General features: G+C 41.5%; 1 protein-coding gene across 2 annotated transcripts; it reads right to left on the minus strand.

Annotated features, from left to right (window-relative positions):
- Window positions 1-5: 5 nt before the first annotated feature.
- Window positions 6-10,876, minus strand: C1S (complement C1s). Of its 2 annotated transcripts, none has more exons than XM_072424694.1 (11): window positions 10,573-10,876; window positions 9,344-9,551; window positions 8,264-8,438; window positions 6,597-6,722; window positions 4,526-4,725; window positions 4,127-4,274; window positions 3,717-3,838; window positions 3,558-3,630; window positions 2,434-2,553; window positions 1,434-1,508; window positions 6-918 (listed from the first exon to the last, which is right to left on the minus strand). In XM_072424694.1, the coding sequence occupies exons 1-11, from the start codon at window positions 10,581-10,583 to the stop codon at window positions 116-118; spliced, it is 2,061 nt and encodes a 686-aa protein (XP_072280795.1). In that variant the 5' UTR covers window positions 10,584-10,876; the 3' UTR covers window positions 6-115. The 2 variants fall into 2 exon arrangements, with proteins under 2 accessions (XP_072280795.1, XP_072280794.1); XM_072424693.1 differs by lacking the exon at window positions 10,573-10,876 and adding an exon at window positions 9,966-10,027.
- Between the last annotated feature and the right edge of the window lie 9,929 nt (window positions 10,877-20,805).

The raw sequence follows: 20,805 nt of genomic DNA on the forward strand, positions 1-20,805 counted from the left end.
GTAAATATATTTATAGTGATTTTATTGCTATAATTTGATATTTTTGGCTTTTTGATTACACCTCCCTTTTTTTATTCATCATTTGGACAGGAAATTGCGTCACTTTGCTTGATTTTTACAAATCTTTACAAATCCTCAATGGTTTATCCTTCTGCTCCCCGTCTTCCTGTTCAGTCTGTTGTATTGTATCTCTAATCCAACCCAGATAATTATTCACTATGGTGTACATACCGAACTCGCCACAATTAAGGCCCCAGGAGACAATGCCACCGAGATATAATCCTTCGTCCTCAACCTCATCTGTCACATATCTAAACATAAGTGGACCGCCACTGTCACCTTGACAGCTGTCATTACCACTTCCACCGGCGCACATCATGTTTTCGGTAAAGGCTTGGTCCGTGACGACCGAATTCTTGCAGTCTTCTGTTTTGCGGACAGAAACAATGGCGTACTGCAAATATCTGACTTTTGCTTTGGACTTATCACTTGTCTTTCCCCAGCCCGCCACGTACCCAATTTCATCTATATCTGGGGAAGTTTTCTCTGAATTGTCTGGCAGACACACTGGACATATACAAGGACCCATTTCAATTTTACGACTCAGTTGGACGAGGGCAATGTCATTGTCATAATTCTTTCGATTTTCATTGTCTCCTTCCTTCCAGTTAGGGTGAATTATGACCTTCTTGGCCGAAAGCTCAATTGATTCACGAAGGTCGACATTGCCGGCAAGTAATTTGGGTTGAAGATTATCTTGAACCATATGGGCAGCTGTAAGGACCCACTGATCATTTATGAGTGAGCCCCCTCCTAAGCTTCCGAATGAAAAATGCATGATCCAAGGGAAGTATCCATTCTTCGCTTTGGATCCACCATAGATCCTGGACTGAAGCTGCAAGGTGGTTTTACCACAGACTGAAAATAAAAAGCAATCAGACAATAAAGTGTAAGTTTAGGCAACTTCTTCTTTTTTAATGGATTTTGTGAGTGTTAGATCCCATGTTAAGTTTTTTATTGTTCCCAATGGGGAGATTTATTCCTCTATTTGTAATCGTGATCACTGTCACAAAGAAAGGTGATGGGATATCTTCTAAAACAGTGTTCCCCAACCAGAGTTCAGTGGAACCCTAGGGTTCCTCCTGGAAGTTGTTTGGGGTTCCTTGATCAATGAGCAATGTGTCCATCTCAGATTTCTTTGGGCTATGTTCCCATTGACCAGGAGGTTGCGGTGCGTTTATTGCATCCTCATTCCTAGGAACCGCTGCCTCCTTATGCCAGGAAACTTTGGCGTTTTGTTATTTGATCAACTTAGATGCAAACATTGCTCTCCATAAGATGTCATTTTCCATCACACATATTTTGTGTGATGGAATAAAAACAAGGCATAAAAGGCGAAGGCATAAAAACAACACAAAAACAAATATAGTCACCTGGTTCACATGTGGGAGGATCACTTTGTCCTTTACTGTTGACCCAAAGTCCTTCCAAGGAGCAATGATAGGTCTCTGCAAAAAAAAAAAAAAAAAATGGTATGTTGATCCAAGTCTAAAGATATTTGGAGCCATCAATGTACATCGTTGAGATAAAAAAGAATGGACAAAGCATTCATGCAAGACATACATGTAGACTAGACCCACTAGAAGACATAATTCACCTGTAAACATGCTTAGAAAAGGTACACATGAATAAGTCATAATGGGATTTGGAAAATTAGGAGGCTTTTGACTGGTCCCGGGTGTGGTTGGACCCAATTTGTGGTTGGCTGATCACAGGATGCGGTTGGTTTGTAGTTAAAGTTGGTTGGCCCCAGGCTGTGGTTGGGTAGATCTTAGATTGAGGTTGTTTAGTCTAAGACAATGGTCAGTTCCAGGTTATGGCTGGTTGGCCCTATGTTATGGTTAGTTATTCGGAGTTTGTAATTACTAGCTCTGGATTGTGGTTGGTTGGCCCCAGGCTGTGGTTGGGTAGATCGCAGATTGAGATTGTTTAGTCTAAGATAATGGTCAGTTCCATGTTATGGCTGGTTGGCCCTATGTTATGTTTAGTTTGTAGTTACTAGCTCTGGATTGTGGTTGGTTGGTCCCAGGTTATGGTGGGCAGAGCCAAGGTTAAGGTTGTTTAGTATCAAGTTTTGGTCAGTTCTAGGTTATGGCTGGTTGGCCCCAAGCTGTATTTGGTCCTAGCTTGTAGATGGTATTCCTAGGTTATGGTTGGTTGGTCCCAGGTTGTGGTGGGCAGATCCCAGGTTAAGGTTTTTTAGTGTCAAGTTATGGTCAGTTCCAGGTTATGGCTGGTTGGTCCCAAGCTGCATTTTGTCCTAGCTTGTAGATGGTAGCCCTAGGTTGTGGTTGGCAACACTTATCACCAATGTTACCCAAGCTTACATTGACCTCCAATTCTAACATTGTTGTGAATTATTCCAGCACTTACCTTCTCCAGACAGGGTATAATATTTTGACTTGCAGTTGTATTTGGCTTCTGACTTATAAGTGCTTTCTTCATATTTCACTTCACCATAGTCAACCTCCTCAGGAGCCCCACAGTCCACGGCTGGAGAAGACAAACCAAACACAAGAAATATTACATTCTAACTCGTTTGGAAGGTTGAAAATGGTCAAATCCCAGCTTGTTGTGTCCTTTTTTTTCCTTATACCTGCATTAAAAAAGAATCATTTGTGTATTTTAAATCTGTCTAAAAATTGAAATAGGAAAATCAATTGGGGAAAAATAACTCCAAGAATTTAAAGTGGGAAAGGATTAAGACAATTTTCAGGTCTTTTTGTATCTTCCTGTACGGTGTTGGAGAGATTTACTTGTCCCACTTAAAGGATTTATCTCCAAAATGAAAGGAAGGCTGCTCATGGGCAGTTACTAACAGAACAAGTGTTCCCATTAGAAGATTTTTCCTCCTGCCTACCCCATCTCCAGCTTTGGAATTCCCATCACCTATAATATTGAAGCTGAACCTCTTCAAAGGGATACCTACAGAAATAAAACCTGGGCTCTACCGCTCCAATCTAAATTTAGATATACTTTACTTTAGGATTAAGTTGTAAAAACCCTGTCAAGGTATAGCTGGAGTTATAGTTCAAATATAGTTGTGCCCCCTTTTATTCTTCCATTCTATTATTTTACCATATACCAAATACCATATTGTTATAATATACTCCACACAATTACTTTTTATAGTATAAGATACCAAACCATAGGTAACATGACCCATAGGTTCCACAGGGATCCTAAAAACCCAAGGTGCTCTCATATGCAAATATTGACTTCAGCTAGGAAGTCATCAGTTGACCCCATTCCCTGTTTTTCTATTCTTTTAGCTTATCGTCCTAATGAGCAACTTTATCAAATAACAGGATAACCAGGTAGAGCGAGGCCAAGTTACAAATTCCAAGCTGAATTTGTATAGAAGTTTCAAAGAAAATATAGATGCCAGTTCAGTTTTGATTTGATGTAAAATATCTGGTCTGATTGTTACTAAACAGCATTTATTTAGCACCAACATAATATGCAGCGCTGTACATCAAATAGGGATGAGTACTTACGCTGGCAACTCAGATGGGAGTGACTCCAGGTTCCATCTGCTTGGCAATTGGCCCGGAAGGATGGAATTTTTTTCTGTAAAGAGTAGATGGAAGAGAACTCATGGTAAGAAAGCATTATAGCCTTGCTGTCTGCACTCTGATACCATAATGACCACTTACATTCCCTATCACAATCTCATATCCTTCCTCACAGGTCACAGTCACCGTGTCTTTATATATATATTTGTCATTCTGAGGATCCAGGATAGCATTTTCTGTAACATGACTGGGGCAAGGAATGGCTGTGGAGTAAAGAGAATCAATAGGTAATTAGCAATAATTAAAAGTGCATTAATATCTGCATTAGCACACCTCCTGCTTTCAAAGTGGACCTAATCACATACTTATAAAAGATTCAACAAAATGTCATTAGAAATAGAATCCTGGTTTTTACTTGGATGAAACCTAGTGGCATGTCCTGGAACTGCATATGTCGTCATAAATGAGCAGCTTAAATCTGATTGGTTATTATTGGTTAACATGTGCATTAGTTCCTTTTGAAGCTTGATATTAGTTTGTTATTCACTCACCCTCTTCCGAGTAGAGTAACTTCCAACCTTTGTTGTCCCCACCGCTATCAGTTTGGAAAATGATATCGACTTCGCTGCTCGCTGTCTCTATGCGGGGAGGGGGATTTTTCCCACAAAAAGGACCAAACTTGCGACCTTTGGCTTTTATCTGAGAAGAGAAAAAAGTACAGATAATAAATATCATTATTTAACCTGAGGGACATGGCCAGCTTGCTATGTGACATTTATATTCTGCATCTGGACAGGGGGCTATCAGCAATTATGCTCAACAAACCCCTAGAAACCTCTGGAGGAACCCTTAGATCAAGTTGCTCCTTATGGGTAATTCCACCATAATGGGTGCAGATATACTGTATTTTAAAACTCTTTTTTAGAATAAGGTCTTCCATTGATACTCACAGTTAAACTGTCGTAAGAACAGCTCCCATCATTTGCCACCTCGATATCAAAGTCTGTTGGCTGGAAGGTGAGGATGATCTGGAACCCAGGTTCTAACTGTACTTTATATTCACAGACGGAATTCTCAGGGTATGGCGAGGGATATCCGGGGCTGCTAATCTGACCTCTCAGTTCTGTATACAGACCCCCGCTACAGTTCACTACAAAACATAAAAACAAATTCAGTTTGTATTATTCATTTATCAGCAGTTTTAACATTTTTGTATTCCTTTATCTATCACGATCAACAAGCCATTAAAGCACATGTGCCAATCAGGTTAGTCCCCGCCCCTGAGGAGCAAGCATAGGCGATATTGTAACCTCATTAATAATGCTATCTTCATGAAGTGTGTAAAATTTTCTCATATTTGTATGAGTTTTTCAAAGATCTGTTCCACAGCTTAAGAATTGATTGGTGAGGAACTCAGTTTATACTTAAACTAGCTCCTGTACATGTATGTTTGTATGAGTATGTAAAGTTATCATATAGCTCCTCTGGGGCAAGGAGAAATTAATGAGTTTAGTGCACAATGAAAACAGTTATACATTATCATATATCATATACAGCAGTCTTCCACACACAAAAAACACACACACTGAATATGATCACAAGAATGTGGGAAAAGAAATACAAACTTCATGCAGATAATATATATAAATATAAATATATATATATAATCCATTACCCTAGCACTGTAGGGAAAAAGCATTAAATAGCTTCTGGTGTTAGTAAATTTGGCTAAATATTGGGTTAAAAATATATACCTTGCCAAGTAAAGGGCATGTTACCAGCTTTGTTCACTAACCCTGTCTGGGATTTGGGATTACGAGAACTCGACACACTTTATACCAGGATTTTATATACAGTATATAGTACGGTTAGTCTTTGCAGTTCTAACCCGTGACGAAGGGAGGATTGGCACAGAGAAATGGTCAAGTTCTTACATGCCCGCTGTTTGGGTCTGGATGACTTTTTAATCCTGATGGCATGAATCTGAAATGTTATCCGGAGATCATGGAGCCATGATGAAGATTTAGTCAGCTTCTGCTCCGACTTTATATGTCGTCTAAAGAGGACCTGTCATTGTATGTTCATGTTCATTTGGTCTTTTGTTTATTTCCCATCCATGTTTATTCATGTTATTGTTACAATGTTACAAAAAAAAAGCTTTATCAACTTTATCAAGCCTGAGATTGCAGTGATTTGTAACAATTAAACCTGAATAAAGCTACGTACACACTTCCAATTATTATCGTTGGTAAACAAACGATCCTGCACAATATCTGCGAACGATCGTATAGCACCGATCCTGTACATACAGATAACGACACGATCGTTCGCAGATATTGTACACACGATAGATGAGATCGTTTGAACGATACAGGAAGTGACGTGCTCAGACCATGAACGATCACTGAACGACCGTACACACGATAGATGGTCAACGATCGTCTTCCAATCCGATCCGCCGGTCCGGTCGTTCATTTCCAACGACTATCCTCGTCGTTGGTTACTTTTTTTACAAACGATTTTTGGCCAATCGGTCGTTCGTCGTTCGTTCGTCGTTCATTTCCAACGATAAAAATTGGAAGTGTGTACGCAGCTTAAGTGTATGTGTAGACAATGGGATGTTACCAGGCAGCTCCCACTGTCAGCTGCTGGGTAGCTCCAACTGGTTATTAATGAACCAGCATTTTAATATTTGTCAGTGGGTGATACTGAATTGCTCCCTACCATTCTCATTTATACAGGCGTCCATTTTGACTTTTGCCTATTGGGAGATGGCAGTGAAATGCCCTCCTGGATAATGTTGCACACTTATGTGCTGCTTCACCACCATAACTCTGTAGTATATGAACCTTAATAATGCAAATTGTAAATTACAGAGGCAATTAGGAACCTTTTTGCAGGACTATTCTCAGCCATCATAATGACCACGACACAATATCCCAGGCAGATCCAGGATTCTGTTTTTAGAGATGTATATATTGTGTGTGTATCTAGAAGGAGTTCCAAGGTCAGAGCCATTACCTCCACAGGTGTGCTGGTCTTCATGCAGGTCATATTCCGGGGGACAGGAGCAGAAATATCCTCCAATGTAATTGTTGCAGAAATGTGAACAGGGATTAGCGGAGCTGTCTTCACATTCATCCACATCTGAGAACAAAGGACAGGGAGAAAAAGAATAACATTAGGAGTCACAAAGCTGCTATAACTCCTAGATCATCAGATGGACCAGCTATGGTTCTTGTCGTGCATTGGACATCAGGCACATTGACCTTCCCTCTTCTCTATAGCAAAGGTAGGTGGAAGGACAATCACACAGCATGGGGGGCAGACATTGGGAGGAGCAAAGTGTGCCACAACTCAAGGGCCCCAGACCCTCCTAAGCTCCTCAGTTCTGCACAGGGGCCCACTGTTGGCTATGTCAACCACTGGGGACAAGTTATTCTGGTTCATTTATTAGGGGGTTCTGTCCCTAACAAATAAAATCAAACCCTATTATTGATTCAAATTTGTTCTAGTCAATTGCTTTACAGATAGAAATTCGAATCATCAGAAGGGTCCAACTTATTTTTATTTAATGCCATCATATTCAGCCTTACACCTGGTTGACATCGCCAGAACCACTTTAGGCTCCAGTGCTTTGCCTTCAAATCCCTCCACTGTTCTTGTCCAGCTTACCTTTTTGACCTGGTAAAAAAAAATACTCCTCCAGACGCTCTCTCCTCTCCTCTCATTACCTACAACTGACTTCCTCACTCATAACCTCATCACACGCACAGCTCCAAGACTTTTCCAGAGCTGCCCCAACTCTCTTGAATGGTCTCCTCGTCCTATTGCTTGCTCTTATTTTCTGCTCATTTAAAAGAGCCCTCAAAACCCAACGCTTCAACCTCACCTACCCGTCTTCTTCTGTCTTTTCAGTACTACTTCCCACCACTACATATCCCCCCCTCCTATTGTGTGATACTTCCCCCACCTCCTAGATTGTAAGCTCTTTGGGGCAGAGTCCTCTTCTCCTCCTGTGTCACTGTCTGTATCTGTCATTTGCAACCCCTATTTAATGTACAGCGCTGCGAAATATGTTGGCGCTATATAAATCCTGTTTAATGATAATAATAATATTAATAAAAATAATAATAATAAAGTGGGTGGGGACACAGAGCTATTGAAATCTGTGGGAAGGGCAGCTTACAATCCAAGTCAGAAGAAGGCAACCTTTAATGGACACCTCAAGAAGAGGGTCCCTGGTTGCATTCCAACAAGATGTGGAGCAGCTGAGCAATGGAGACTTCAAATGAAATGTCGGCAGGGGCGGTGGTGGCTATCTTTAAAAAGGAAGTGTGGACATGGGTTCTGGTCAAAGCTGCAGAAGATCAGGAAAGCATTGAGGACATCTTGTACAACCCCACAGTTCCTTGAGGATCTACTTTTGGAATTAGGCCAACCAGAAGGTCCATCCTGATCCTCAGGTCAAGGTAGAGTTCTAAGGCAACACAACTCCTGCAGGTGCAATTAGGAACTGGTTGGGTGAAATGTTAGACATCAATGTCCTATGAAGTTCAGGGTGTCAGAAGACTACAATTCATCTACCTATCTACAGTACTAGTGGAATGGTGGCCCAATAGCTATTGTCACACCTTGGGCGTTTGGTGACCATATTGGCACAGGTGCAGTAAGACTTACACACTTACCTACTGCTGTGTAGTAGGCAGAGAACCCGGTGTATCTCTCCTGGTTGGAAAAGTCAGATGTGAAGAGCAGTTTTAATGTAGTGGTGGGGTAGTATCTCTCCTTTATAGGGTGTCCCGTGCTGCCATCCTTACTGCGCCCACACAAAGTCTCCTGGACAGCATCTCCAATTATTACCTGGAACAGAAAGAGATCAATTGTGCCAAGATTGGTGATACAGGTAAACCAAATCACACCTCCATAATCCAAAGACAAAGGGCCTGATTTATTAAAGCTCTCCAAGACTGAAGAGGATACACTTTCATCAGTGAAGCTGGGTGATCCAGCAAACCTGCAATGGAACTGGTCCAGGATTGAAAACATTTGCTAGCAAATAGCAAATGACTTTTAGTCAAATCCATTCCAGGTTTGCTGGATGGCCTAGACACAATAAAGAAAGTGTATCCTCTCCAGCTTTGGAGAGCTATGGCCAAAGATGGAAGGGAAATCCAAGAAATGTCCCCCATTCCTCCCAATGGAACACCCCTGCAGAACTAAAAAATGTTCCATTTTCAGGTGTCCTAAGTATGGTCTTGTGGGGTCACAGGTCCTCTGCACATTTTTCGTCAGTGAGCAGATTCTAAATGCTGAAGCCTTTTTCTTCTTGCATCCGGGGTTGGGGAAATTAGGATATGAAAATGTAGTTCCAAGTGGGACCACCATCAAAATATCCTGAGCCTTATGTTAATTAAGGTTCCTGGGTAGGGATAAGCGACAATGCCTCTAGTATTATCGCAAAACTTTTCTCAAACTTCAGATGGTTTCGCAAAATTTTGGTGAACCGAATACGCAAAACCATCGGAAGATCTAGGAAATTTTAACAGGATTGATTCACAGGGAATCCATTCAACCTTGATCACTGATTTAATATTCGGTAAACAAGAATGGCCAAATTAGCCCCCAGATCGAGTTTTAAAAACTCGCTCACTCATCCCTATTCCTGGGACCCTAGCCTTAAAAGATTTAAAACTTTTAAGGCTAGAGAAGTAACTCTTGCCCTCCATGGACCCCCCTGCCAATGGCAGCCCCGGTTCTAAGTTTACCTTCAGGGAGTCGTACTCGCACCCATCAGAGGGCTCGATGTCTTGATGAATGAAGTACAAGCGGATGCCGTAACCCTCAGGCACCTGCACATTCCAGGATTCCTTGGCGTTATTAGGGTAACCCTGTGGGTAATTGGGGGATGTGATCTCTCCAAATATAGGGGATGAATCAACATTGATGCATCCAAAGAGAACAAGCAACAGCCATCTGAAAAAAAAAATAATAAAGTGTAACATAACAAAAATGTTTTATATTGCAGCTTTAGAGGTGCCGGCTGCATTAGTTTTCTGAGAATATTTGCAAATAGTACAGAAAAGAATGAACCTTATATTTAATCTACTAATCCCATCAATCCACCTTGTTATAGAGATAAACAAAGGCAGTAATGGACAACAGTGCAGAACGGACTTAGGGCCCCTGTTGATAGAGGAGAGTGTGGGGCCCTCATGCAATGGCACACTTTGGACCCCTCTATGTTCACTCCTGTCCTTAGAGGGTGACAACCATAGCTCCCTCCATAAAACAGTGAAAGAGTAAGTGTAGACAGCATGGATGTAAATGTGTTATTTGCAGGATTGCCAGGTATGGTGCAATGCAGAAAATGACCATTGGTGGGTATACCTGCTTCTGTTGCAGGGGAGTGCTGCTCCTAAATCTGCCCCCACCATACTCATCAGGCTCCGCTCCTGGACTGAAATTGCTTACTCTGATTTCACTGCACACTGACAGCTTCTCACAATGAGCATTAGAAACTGCAGCAAGTCAGCATCATTCAGCCCCTCCCCACTATGACTGTCCCTGACCCGCCCCTTCCATTCATTGGATTTCAGTGCAGTTTTTATGCAAATGAAGCCTGTTTAGATCCGCCCACGTCTTCAGATTGATATCCACTAACCTGATGCGGTGCAGAACAACATAATCACAGAGCATAGGCTCCTAGTAGCCAATCAATTGCACTTTGCACCTAATTATTGCTTCCTGCCCCACTATAGCATAGGAGGTCAGTGGTCAGCAGCACCAGGTCCCATTGACTGGACCGTGAACTACCTTTTTGGGCCCTTTTTGCCCCTTTACCCTCCAAAGCACCCCGGGCGACTTCCCCTTCCCTTGCCTACCCAGCAGCCCAACCCTTTCTAAAGTAGAGTAAATTTAAGATCCCGCCAATTGCTAGCTCTTTGGGCTATCCAGTACATCCTGCCTCCAAGGGTTAAAAGAGGCATCTACTCACCTGGTGCCCATTTCTATGCCCCAGTGTCACCACGAAGCAAGTTTTTGAAGATTTCGGGATGGGTATAAGAGAGGAAAATTATTCTGCAGGAATTTTAGATCTAACTTTATGCAGTTCTGATTAGCTTGTCTCCCTCACATGCAAATCATTGGGAGAGAAGTTTTGTTTTGTCGATGATCTGAACTTTGGAGTCCCCCAGCGGCCAGAAAGAACTCCGGTAAAACAAACGAGAGGGAGGGGTGCGGTGGGGAGGATGGATTGGGGTGCGGTGCTGCACATGATGACTTAGGGCTTCGGGGGAATTCATTATTTTAGTAAAAATAGAAAAACAGGGGATCCAGATGTGCAAGAGAGAGGTAGTAACATGCGGGGAGAGAGGGGGCACGGGTCGTATAAAAGCAGCCAATGGGATTTGATATTGAAAGTGAAGGAATGTCCAGGATTTCACAAGACTTGGGAACTTTGGTGGAAAGCAGCTGATTTCCAATAAACCAAAACTAAGGGGGAACGGAAGTCAACGACCTGTCCAGTCAAATTTCCCAGACTGCCTTTAATCACATAAACATGTGGCCTGATTCCAGAACCCAGCGGGAGAGAAAATCCAACATGACTTAACTTGTTAAAAAAAAAATGACTCCAAAGAAAAACAGAGGCGAACTGTATAATCTATGAACATTTTTTTTAAAGCTGAACTCTAGGTAGATATATGAATGGACCTCTATAATCATTATTATATCATTAAATGGATTTTTAAATGCAAGAAGTGCATTTGGTATCATAAGTCCCTGTATAGCACATCTGGACAGTATGATGATTAAAAGTAATAGCCGTTCAGCCAAAAAGCATGCTGATAGGAGAAGAGAGCAGACCTTGTCTTGTGCTGCTTCTCTTTTCACTGCCCAGTTACAGGCTGGAGGTGTGTCCTATTCATGGCCATTGGAATGAGGACATCTAGTGGCTGAAAACAAGTACTACAGGGGAAATCTCAAGCACAGGTGAGCATTTTTACCTTTTATTTTTTTAATGACCTATTTTTTTAGCTAATTATTTTTGGCTAAAGTTTTGCTTTATTATTCTAACATTTCCAAGGGCTCAATGTCTTGAGGCTGATCACAAAGGGACCTTCAGATCTTCACAAGTGAGGTGCAATTCTCTGTATTCTTATATGTGATCACAGGGTGCTGTGGTGATGCCCCCAAGGGGTGTATTCATAATGCCCTGCATTCACACTATATACCCGAATGATGCCCTTACCTTAAATACTAAGAGGTAGAAAGGGATTGCTGAAGGGGGTTGGGGGTAGGGACAAGAGATAAGCCAAGGATTTTTGTTTCTACATGTTGGGGTACTTTTTGGCTTCAAAGTGGAACTTTAAGTGACTTTACTTGTCTATTCAATAAAAAAAACTCTTAGTGTGTCACAAAGTAAATGAACATTTTCAAATAATTGCCACCTTGATCATGAAAAAGCCCACCTGGAGCTGCAGTCCAGTACCTTTGGCCAGACATGAATAATATCATCAGTATGCTGCATGCAAAAGGAAACATATCCTCAGTCTTTTGTCCCCTAGTGCTCAAACTGTAATCTTCTAAAATAATAGCAAATCACAAGGGTACAGCAAGGGGTGCAGGTGACACCTCTCTGTAGCAAATAGATAGGCTGCATTCTCAGTGATGTCACTAATCTCTAGTGATTGGATAGGCTGCATTCTCGGTGATGTCACTAATCTCTAGTGATTGGATAGGCTGCATTCTCAGTGATGTCACTAATCTCCAGTGATTGGATAGGCTGCATTCTCAGTGATGTCACTAATCTCTAGTGATTAGAGAGGCAGCATTCTCAGTGATGTCACTAATTTCTAGTGATTGGATAGGCTGCACTCTCAGTGATGTCACCGGTCTCTAGTAATTGGATAGGCTGCACTCTCAGTGATGTTACCGGTCTCTGGTGAATGAATAGGTTGCAATCTGAATGATGTCACCGGTCTCTTGTCTGTAGATAGGTTGCATTCACAGTGATGTCACCACTCCTCAACGAGTAGATAGGCAGCATTCTTAGTGATGCCATCAGTCTCTAGCGAATGGATAGGCTGCATTCCTAGTGATGTCATCAGCCTCTTGTGTGTGGCTAGGTTGCATTCTCAGTGATGTCACTGGTCTATAGTGTTTGAATAGGCTGCATTCTCAGTGATGTCACCAGTCTCCAGTGAATGGATAGGCTGCATTCTCAGTGACATCATTGATCTCTAGAAAATGGATTGGGTGCATTCTGAGTGATGTCACTGGTCTCTAGTGTTTGGATAGACTGCATTCTCAGTGATGTCACTGGACTCTAGTGAATGGATAGGCTGCATTCTCAGTGACATCACTGATCTCTAGAAAATGGATTGGCTGCATTCTGAGTGATGTCACTGGTCTCTAGTGTTTGGATAGACTGCATTCTCAGTGATGTCACTGGTCTCTAGTGATTGGAAAGGCTGCATTCTGAATGATGTCACCGGTCTCTTGCGTGTAGATGGGTTACATTCACAGTGCTATCACCACTCCTCAGCGAATAGATAGGCTGCATTCTTAGTGATATCATCAAACTCTTGTGTGGTGGATAGGCTGCATTGTCAGTGATGTCACTGATATCTAATAAATGGATAGGCTGCATTGTCAGTGATGTCACCGGTCTCTAATACATGGATAGGCTGCATTCTAAGTGAAGTCACCACTCTTTAAAGAATAGCCAGATTACATTCTCAGTGATATCACTAGTTCTATCTGTACTGATGGTGCCAGTCACTGGGAAATTCATAAACCACATTTTTTTCAGATTATCAGTAGTTAGTAAATTAAAGCCCTGTGTTCCTAATTTTTATGACTAATATATAAAAGCATACAAGTACAAATGTAACACGCATATAAAAACATAGTCCTAAACGATGGGCTGTCACATTACTCTAATTTCATATTTCACTCAATTTTTTCATTTAGTCCTAATGCTGAGCTGCACCAAATAATTCATGGTCATGTATTGCCCTCTTCAGGCCAAGGTGGGAACTGCAAACTGATGTGGTTAAAAAAAATTAAAAAAAATAACTAACTATATCACAGTGGTCTGCTAGCTTTAGTACTATGGATCAGATTGTATGATCACATCTTTATAGTTTCCAAGTATTGTTTTATGTACAGTAGCCCTTTAAATATATTTGTAAGATGTTTAAAAGGAATTCATTTTTTTTGAAGCTCTAGTTTGCAAAGATAGAAATCCAAACTTTGCATGCAAAACAACTAAAAAATAGGAAGAGTGCACAAGCTGATTGGGGGTGGTTCAAAAGGTTAGCACTATGGCCTTTGCAGCTTTATCTGCATGGAGTTTGCAGGTTCTCCCCGTGTTTGTGTGGGTTTCCTCTGGGTAATCCAGTTTCTTTCCACATTCCGAAACCATGCAGTTAGGTTTTTTGGCTTCCCCCTAAAATTGACCTTAGACTGTAATAATGACATATGACTATGGTAGGGACATTAGATTGTGAACCCCTTGAGGGATGGCTAGTGACATGACTATGGACTTTGCAAAGCGCTGCGTAATATGTTGGCGCTATAAAAATACTGTGTAATAATAATAATAACCGTTGCAGGGATTAGCATATCCAAATGCCTGTGGCTACAATTCATGCTCTGTTTAGAAGTCTAGAATTGTAGCCTCCCCATTGCGCTGTACAGAGCCGAGACCACTACCATCCATGATACCATGATGCTTGTTATCCCCCCAGCCAATGTTCAACAGCTTTTAAATTTTACATCTTGATTTACAAATTTGTAAACAACTGCAAAATGAGCACCCTGATAATCCACTACCTGGCACAGCAAAAACGTCATTCCCATCTTTTACGGCATGTGAACTCCACCTCTTCTAAAACATCTGTCTATCCCCCACCTCCTAGATTGTAAGCTCTTCAGGGCAGGGTCCTTTCCTCCTCCTGTGTCACTGTCTGTATCTGTCTGTCATTTGCAACCCCTATTTATTGTACAGCGCTGCTTAATATGTTGGCGCTATATAAATCCTGTTTAATATTAATAATTTTTTAATGATTGTAAAAGAATATATAGAACATTCTCATCTGATAAAACTGCCTGCATACACCATGACACCCTGTGTTCCTCCTGCTTTTGTTTATTATTTTCTATATATATTGTAATTTGTTTCTAAGATTGTGATATATCTCTGATTGTATTGTGATGATATTCCTGTACAAACACGCTTCCTGTCCATATATCAGTGCAGATTACTCAGAATTAAAGAAACATTCCGTACCATCATGTATATGGAAATCTAAGCCTGGTCCTGATAAGGAGTAGAAGTCTATAGATCAACACATACAAGTACAAACTTCTCTTTGTCTTCTGTCATCCAATATGCTGTTTATCTATCCATGGTTTATTATCTCTGGGGATTTCATCCCACAATCCTTATCAGTGCAGCTGCTGGGTGTATTGGTATATTGTAGTGCCATGCCATGTAGATGGATGAACAATGATATCCTTCTTTTATCCTCTGCATTTATGACACCTTAAGAATAAAAAGTGAAAAGGAAAATGAATAAATTAGGTTTGTGTTAAGCCTCTCTCTCTATATATATTTACTGTACATACATACATCCAATTTTATATATATAGATTTATATAGTTCTGACAAATACCATAGTGCTATACAATGACACACTGAGCTAGACCCATCAGTCTCTGTACAGAGGAGCAGACACTTCAATGTCCCCCCACAGTCACACACTATTATTATACATTTATATACCTCTGACATATACCACAGCTCTGTACAAAGATCAGTGGTGTCGTATATCTAGCAAGTTTGGTTGAAATGTCTCCATGCATTTCCCAGTGATCACATACACAGATCCAAATATAGCTCTGACATATAGCACAGCACTGTACAAAGATGACTGGTGCACTCACATGACTCCCAGTCATATGTATGGCAAGTTTGGTTAAAATGTCTCCATGTGTTTCTGAGTGATGGTGGAACATACACATACACATACATCCAAATGTATATATATATATATATATATTATTTTGTTATGTATTTTTAATATGTTCACAGAGGATTCACCTAACTTTTACCTAATTCTTATACCTATTACTATTACACAGTAGCATTTAGTATTTTTATAGTGCCAACATATTATGCAGCGCTGTATAGTCATATCACTAACTGTCCCTCAAACGGGCTCACAATCTAATGTCCCTACCATATTCATATGTCTTAAATTCATATGTCTTACAATCTAAGGTCAATTTTTTGGGAGGGAAGCCAATTAACCCACTGCCGGTTACCCAGTGGAAACCCACGCAAACATGGGGAGAACCTACTAACTCCATGCAGATAGTGTCCTGGCCGAGATTCAAACCTTGGATCTAGCCCTGCAAAGGCTGCAAAAGTTGATACTATAATTTCCCACTTTTTCCAAAATTTAAAAAAAACTTGGGGTTACCAATATTTGCCTGTTTGGGTGGTGGTGGCGCTGATTGCTGTGGCTGTGGGGTATCACTGATTGGGTCTCTCCGGACTTAGACCTGGATACTGGACAGCTGAGTATACTTTTCTGGGGCAAGTGGGCAACTAGCGTGATCTACCCCTAGTCCCCGAAAGCTCATATACGGAATTGACATGCCACTTTGAAGCCGATTGTGCAGAGGTGGCTATACTGCTGAACCTATCATGGACGTGGTAGGAAGATAGTTTGTGGAGAACGCTGCGGGAAGCATAAAAAGTAGCAGAAGTTTGGGGCATCTTGGGGTCAGGACTAGATAGGGACTAGAATCTCCTACTGTGTGCTACTCCCCCCCACTTCTTGGATTGTAAGCTCTTCTGGGCAGGGTCCTCTCCTCCTCCTGTATCTGTTTTCTGTTTATTATTAATATTATTAAGAGTTATGGAACAGGTGATGAGAAATTCGAGCAGTAAGGAAAAGCAGTGGACACCTGAGAAAGGGTATAATGCCCAGTCCTCTTAGTTGGGTAGATAGTAGGGTCACCTTCTGCCCACTCAGGATTCATTTAGTGGTGCCCCAGGAAAGAATGAAGTAACTCTATACCACTCTTACCAATGCATATTCTCCACTAATAGGAATGTGCCAATTTGCAGTTTAACAATAAAAGTTTTTTTTTATTTCAAATAGAGTATGGGGGTATTAGAACCCTCCTCTGTGCAAGGTCCAGGGGGTGATACTTCCCCTGACAATCATGGAGTCCAGGTCAAATTTTAGACACCCATAAATCAGGCATATTAGTTGACCATAAAAACTAAATTTAGATTACCAGCAATCAGGCAAATTTGTAGAAGAAACTGAATTTGGACCTTGCATATTCTGGCAGAATAATCAACCAGAAACAATTCAGGGCAGAGTCATGGAAGAGCCCAGATTTGGAGCTCACAGCAATCGGGCTGATGTCCGCAACAGGTCAAGGGTTTGAATTAGTGTTCAGTGGCAATTAATGTGTAACAGGCCGAGGTTGGCGCTACCACCAGTCAGCAAGAGATATATACCTATCAGAGATGAATATGGGTTTAAATGGGCCTATTTGTCCATGTTGAGTTTGGTAGGAAGGAGAAGAATCAACGTGGAAACTTGTCAGCTATCCACCAAAAATCATTAGGGCCAGCAGAATCTCTATAGTCCTCTAAGCACCAGCACAGTGGAGAAGTATTTACAGGAATGCTCACAACACACCTCTCCTGCATTCTATTTAAATTGCACTAGATGGCGCTGATGGACACAATAACTTCCATTAAGTATTTGCTCCTTTAACTTCTGATCAGTCGATTTACCATTAGTTGCATGCACATTGCATTGGCGCTTAAGTTACAGTCTATGAAAGAGAAAAAAATGTAAAATGAAGAAAAAAAAACAAGAAAATATAAAACATTATAAACTGGCATATACAGGGAAATTTGTATACCTAGGAAACCTGTTTATAAAGAGGTGAATCTGACATTCACCAGTCCTTTTCTGGTGGAGAATCAATTGCTACTGTTGAAAAAACAGCTTTGGAAGATTCTCCACCAGAGAAGGTTTAGTGAATGCCAGATTCACTGTCAACTACATTTATTGTACTTTTGCTGGCATATTCACGGAAATTAGACACTTTACTGTAATTTGGTGCAAAGAGCAAATGCTAAGACGTTTATTTGCATGGTTAAATCATTGATTAAAATGATCACTTACTGTGTTTCTATAGGTTACTGAGATGTGGGTGAGGGAAGGGAAAATATTTAGGTGCAGAAGCTGGTATTAAAATGGATTGCTTTGCTGAGCATAGCTTAACCACAAGTTCACCCTAAAGCCTAATCAAAAACTTCAAATCAAAAAATCAGCAAAATATTTTCCAGGGGTGTATAGAAGCAGCCACAGCAGTCTTCTGCCAGCATGCTGTAGATAAGGATCCTTCTTTTCTTTATAGAAGCAGTGGTCTCTCTACCGGTCGAGCTCTCAGCTGGATGTATGAGCTTTGCTGTTTGCAAAGTCATAGATCTGATACAAATGAGGACCCATTTTTGCACAAAAACAAGTTCAGGATAGTTGAAAGGAGCATCTGTAACCTGCAGAGACCCAGTAACCTAATCTAATAATGGCAATGTAGGTCCATCTGTGCAATTGTCCTCCGCTCCTCAACTGGTACTCACTTTTCCCAAAATTCCCTACCACTCATTCCTTTGGACCCCGCAAGCCCTAAAATAAGTCGTGTTGCCAAATGACAGATGCGCAGGGGAGCAAAGTCTTTATCCATGGGTCATTGATTGATTGCTAGACCCAACACTGTCACATGGAAGGTTACACCCCCATTACCTGGAAGTACAGGGTATTTGTACTAGCTAAGACAGGTTAAGGAGCAGCGGAGAGCACTAGCATGGAGGAAGGGAGGTGGTTTACACCGGCACAATCACCTTGTAATAAATTGTCTTAAACCTTGTCCTTAGCTACCCCTATTTATTGTACAGCTCTGTGTAATAAATTGGCACTATATAAATACTTATTAATAATATTAACCTTGCCTTGAAAAACATCCACAAATGTTAATTTTGCTTTCACAATTGACTCCAATGGTTTTCCTAAAAGTAGCCCAAATTGTGCCAAAATGTTGGTAAAAAAATAAAATTCTCTATGTTGCACCAATCTTGGAACCCTCATAATTGTAACAGTAATGGAGGCTGATGGGTTACCCCACACTGCTTCCGACATCCAGACACCTTTGGCAATCTGTGGAGGAACCCTTTAGGGTACCAGCCAAATGCTCATGTACCCATCCAATACATACTGTAGTTACCATACATATAATTTTCACATTCAGCTGTGTATTAAACATGTACATACATGTAGATATAAACATAATAAATATATATGGGTGTGCCCAGACCAAGTAAACATTTCTCCTCTCCAGGAACCCGAGGCTTTTTCTTCTTTAACAATGGTTCAAATTCCAACCTTGCAGAGATCAGGACCTGTATGGCGACATTCCAGGATGGACTGAGGCAGGCACTGACCTGATGAGGTGCATGAAAGTCCATCTGAACCTGAAATCAGAGAAATACATCCTGTGCATCTAAGTAAAAGATGTCGGGGGTTTTCCAATTCATTTTAAACAAAAAGTAGCCATGGCTTGAGTAGAAAAGCCAGTCCCTGACAGATTTATAGATTTGCCATCAGGTAGTTGGGGAGTTTTAGGTATGACTTGGCAATGGAAGACAACTGTCTAGGGCCCCTGCCTTTCCCAGGGCCCCAATAGACAAAATAGCAGGGGGTGCAGGGGGCTGAAATGCCATACATTTAGGGCCCCTGCATCATATTTGCTCAAAGCCCCATTTTGTCCCTGCTGCAGAGAGGTCACTGTTTAAGACAAGGGGGTCGATGTGCCCATGACAAGGTTCTATATTAGAAAGCCCCCCAACAAATAGGACTATAGCCTGTAGGTTGGCTTTCTTAGAGACAATAATTTATAAAATAGAGCCAGAAAAAGCCATGCAGGCAGCACCTTCAGTTCTTTTATTGAAAGCACACCTTACAGTCTCGTTAATTAGAATCCCCGTTGGGTTTTATCAGTGCCATGTCCCCCATTTGGGAGTATTTACCCCCTCTCTGTGCCCTGAACATTACAGGAGCTTTTAGTTGTCACTAGAACAAGAAATAAAGGGAAATCCTCTGACTGTTGCCATGGCAACAGCCTAAGGCCTAGTGAGCAGATCCAAGCCTGACTTTCCTTGTGATTTTACTTGTAGTGAATATGCCCACCTGCCCTGTTGGGCACATGGGGGAATCGCCCAGCAATTTTGCCCCCAACAGACCAATCTGCAGTCCCAAAATACAGCACACGTGTGTATGATATTCTGCCATGTGGTCACTTCTATCAGGTAGAATGTGATTCGTATTACAATCAGGTTTGAAAGTTTGTACATATGACATGGCTGTACTTTTGATTGATATTGGAGAAATGGTGTCACCAGGACTGGAAGGCAGGAGTATGGGTGTCACCAGAGCAAAAAGCTTTTAGAAGGAGGTAGGACGTCTTCAAGTGTCATTGGTATGTGAAAACACGGCGATGGGTGTCACCATGGACCGATGGGTGTCATTGAGATGGAGAGACAGGGGAACAGGTGTCACCGGGACAGGACAATGAAGAAACTAATGTCAATTGGATGAAAAAACTAGGGAAGGGTGTCACCGGGACAGGAAGATGAGAGTCACATGTCACTGAGACTGGAAAATGAGGGGATCAGTGTCACCAGCATAGAAGGATGGCTGTCATTGGGAAAAAAGACAAGGAAATTAGTGTCACTAGGATTGGAAAACAAGACTAAAGGTGTCACCAGAGCAGGAGGAAAAGGAAAAGGTCCCACAAGAATGGAAAGAGGATGTAATAGGTGTCACTGGGACAGGAAGACGAGGAAGCTGGTGTCACCAGAAGAGAAAGCAAAATGGGTTTCATGGGGACAGGAAGCTGTTGGATTGGGTGTTTTTAAGACAGAAAGGTGAAGGGAAGACAGAAAATGGTTGTGATGGGGATGAAAAAAAAAAATGCCATAGGAGCAAAACCGGTGTCAAAAGGAAAAAATAATGGGCGCCACCAGTACAGAAGGACAAGGTAATGGGTGTCCCCAGGACAGAAGGACAAGGTAATGGGTGTCACCAGGACAGAAGGACAAGGTAATGGGTGTCACCAGGACAGAAGGACAAGG

Source organism: Pyxicephalus adspersus, chromosome 10 (genome assembly GCF_032062135.1).
Source record: "Pyxicephalus adspersus chromosome 10, UCB_Pads_2.0, whole genome shotgun sequence".
Lineage (NCBI taxonomy): Eukaryota > Metazoa > Chordata > Amphibia > Anura > Pyxicephalidae > Pyxicephalus > Pyxicephalus adspersus.

What these genes read in the sequence shown, in the direction of transcription:
- C1S (XM_072424693.1), bottom strand. Translation starts at nt 10,018, where the DNA reads ATGAGTATGGTGGGGGCAGATTTAGGAGCAGCACTCCCCTGCAACAGA. An exon ending in AGACCAGCACACCTGTGGAG is followed by an intron (nt 4,726 to 6,596) that starts GTAATGGCTCTG and finishes TATGTTTTGTAG; the next exon opens with TGAACTGTAGCGGGGGTCTG. An exon ending in GTTCTTACGACAGTTTAACT is followed by an intron (nt 4,275 to 4,525) that starts GTGAGTATCAAT and finishes TTCTCTTCTCAG; the next exon opens with ATAAAAGCCAAAGGTCGCAA.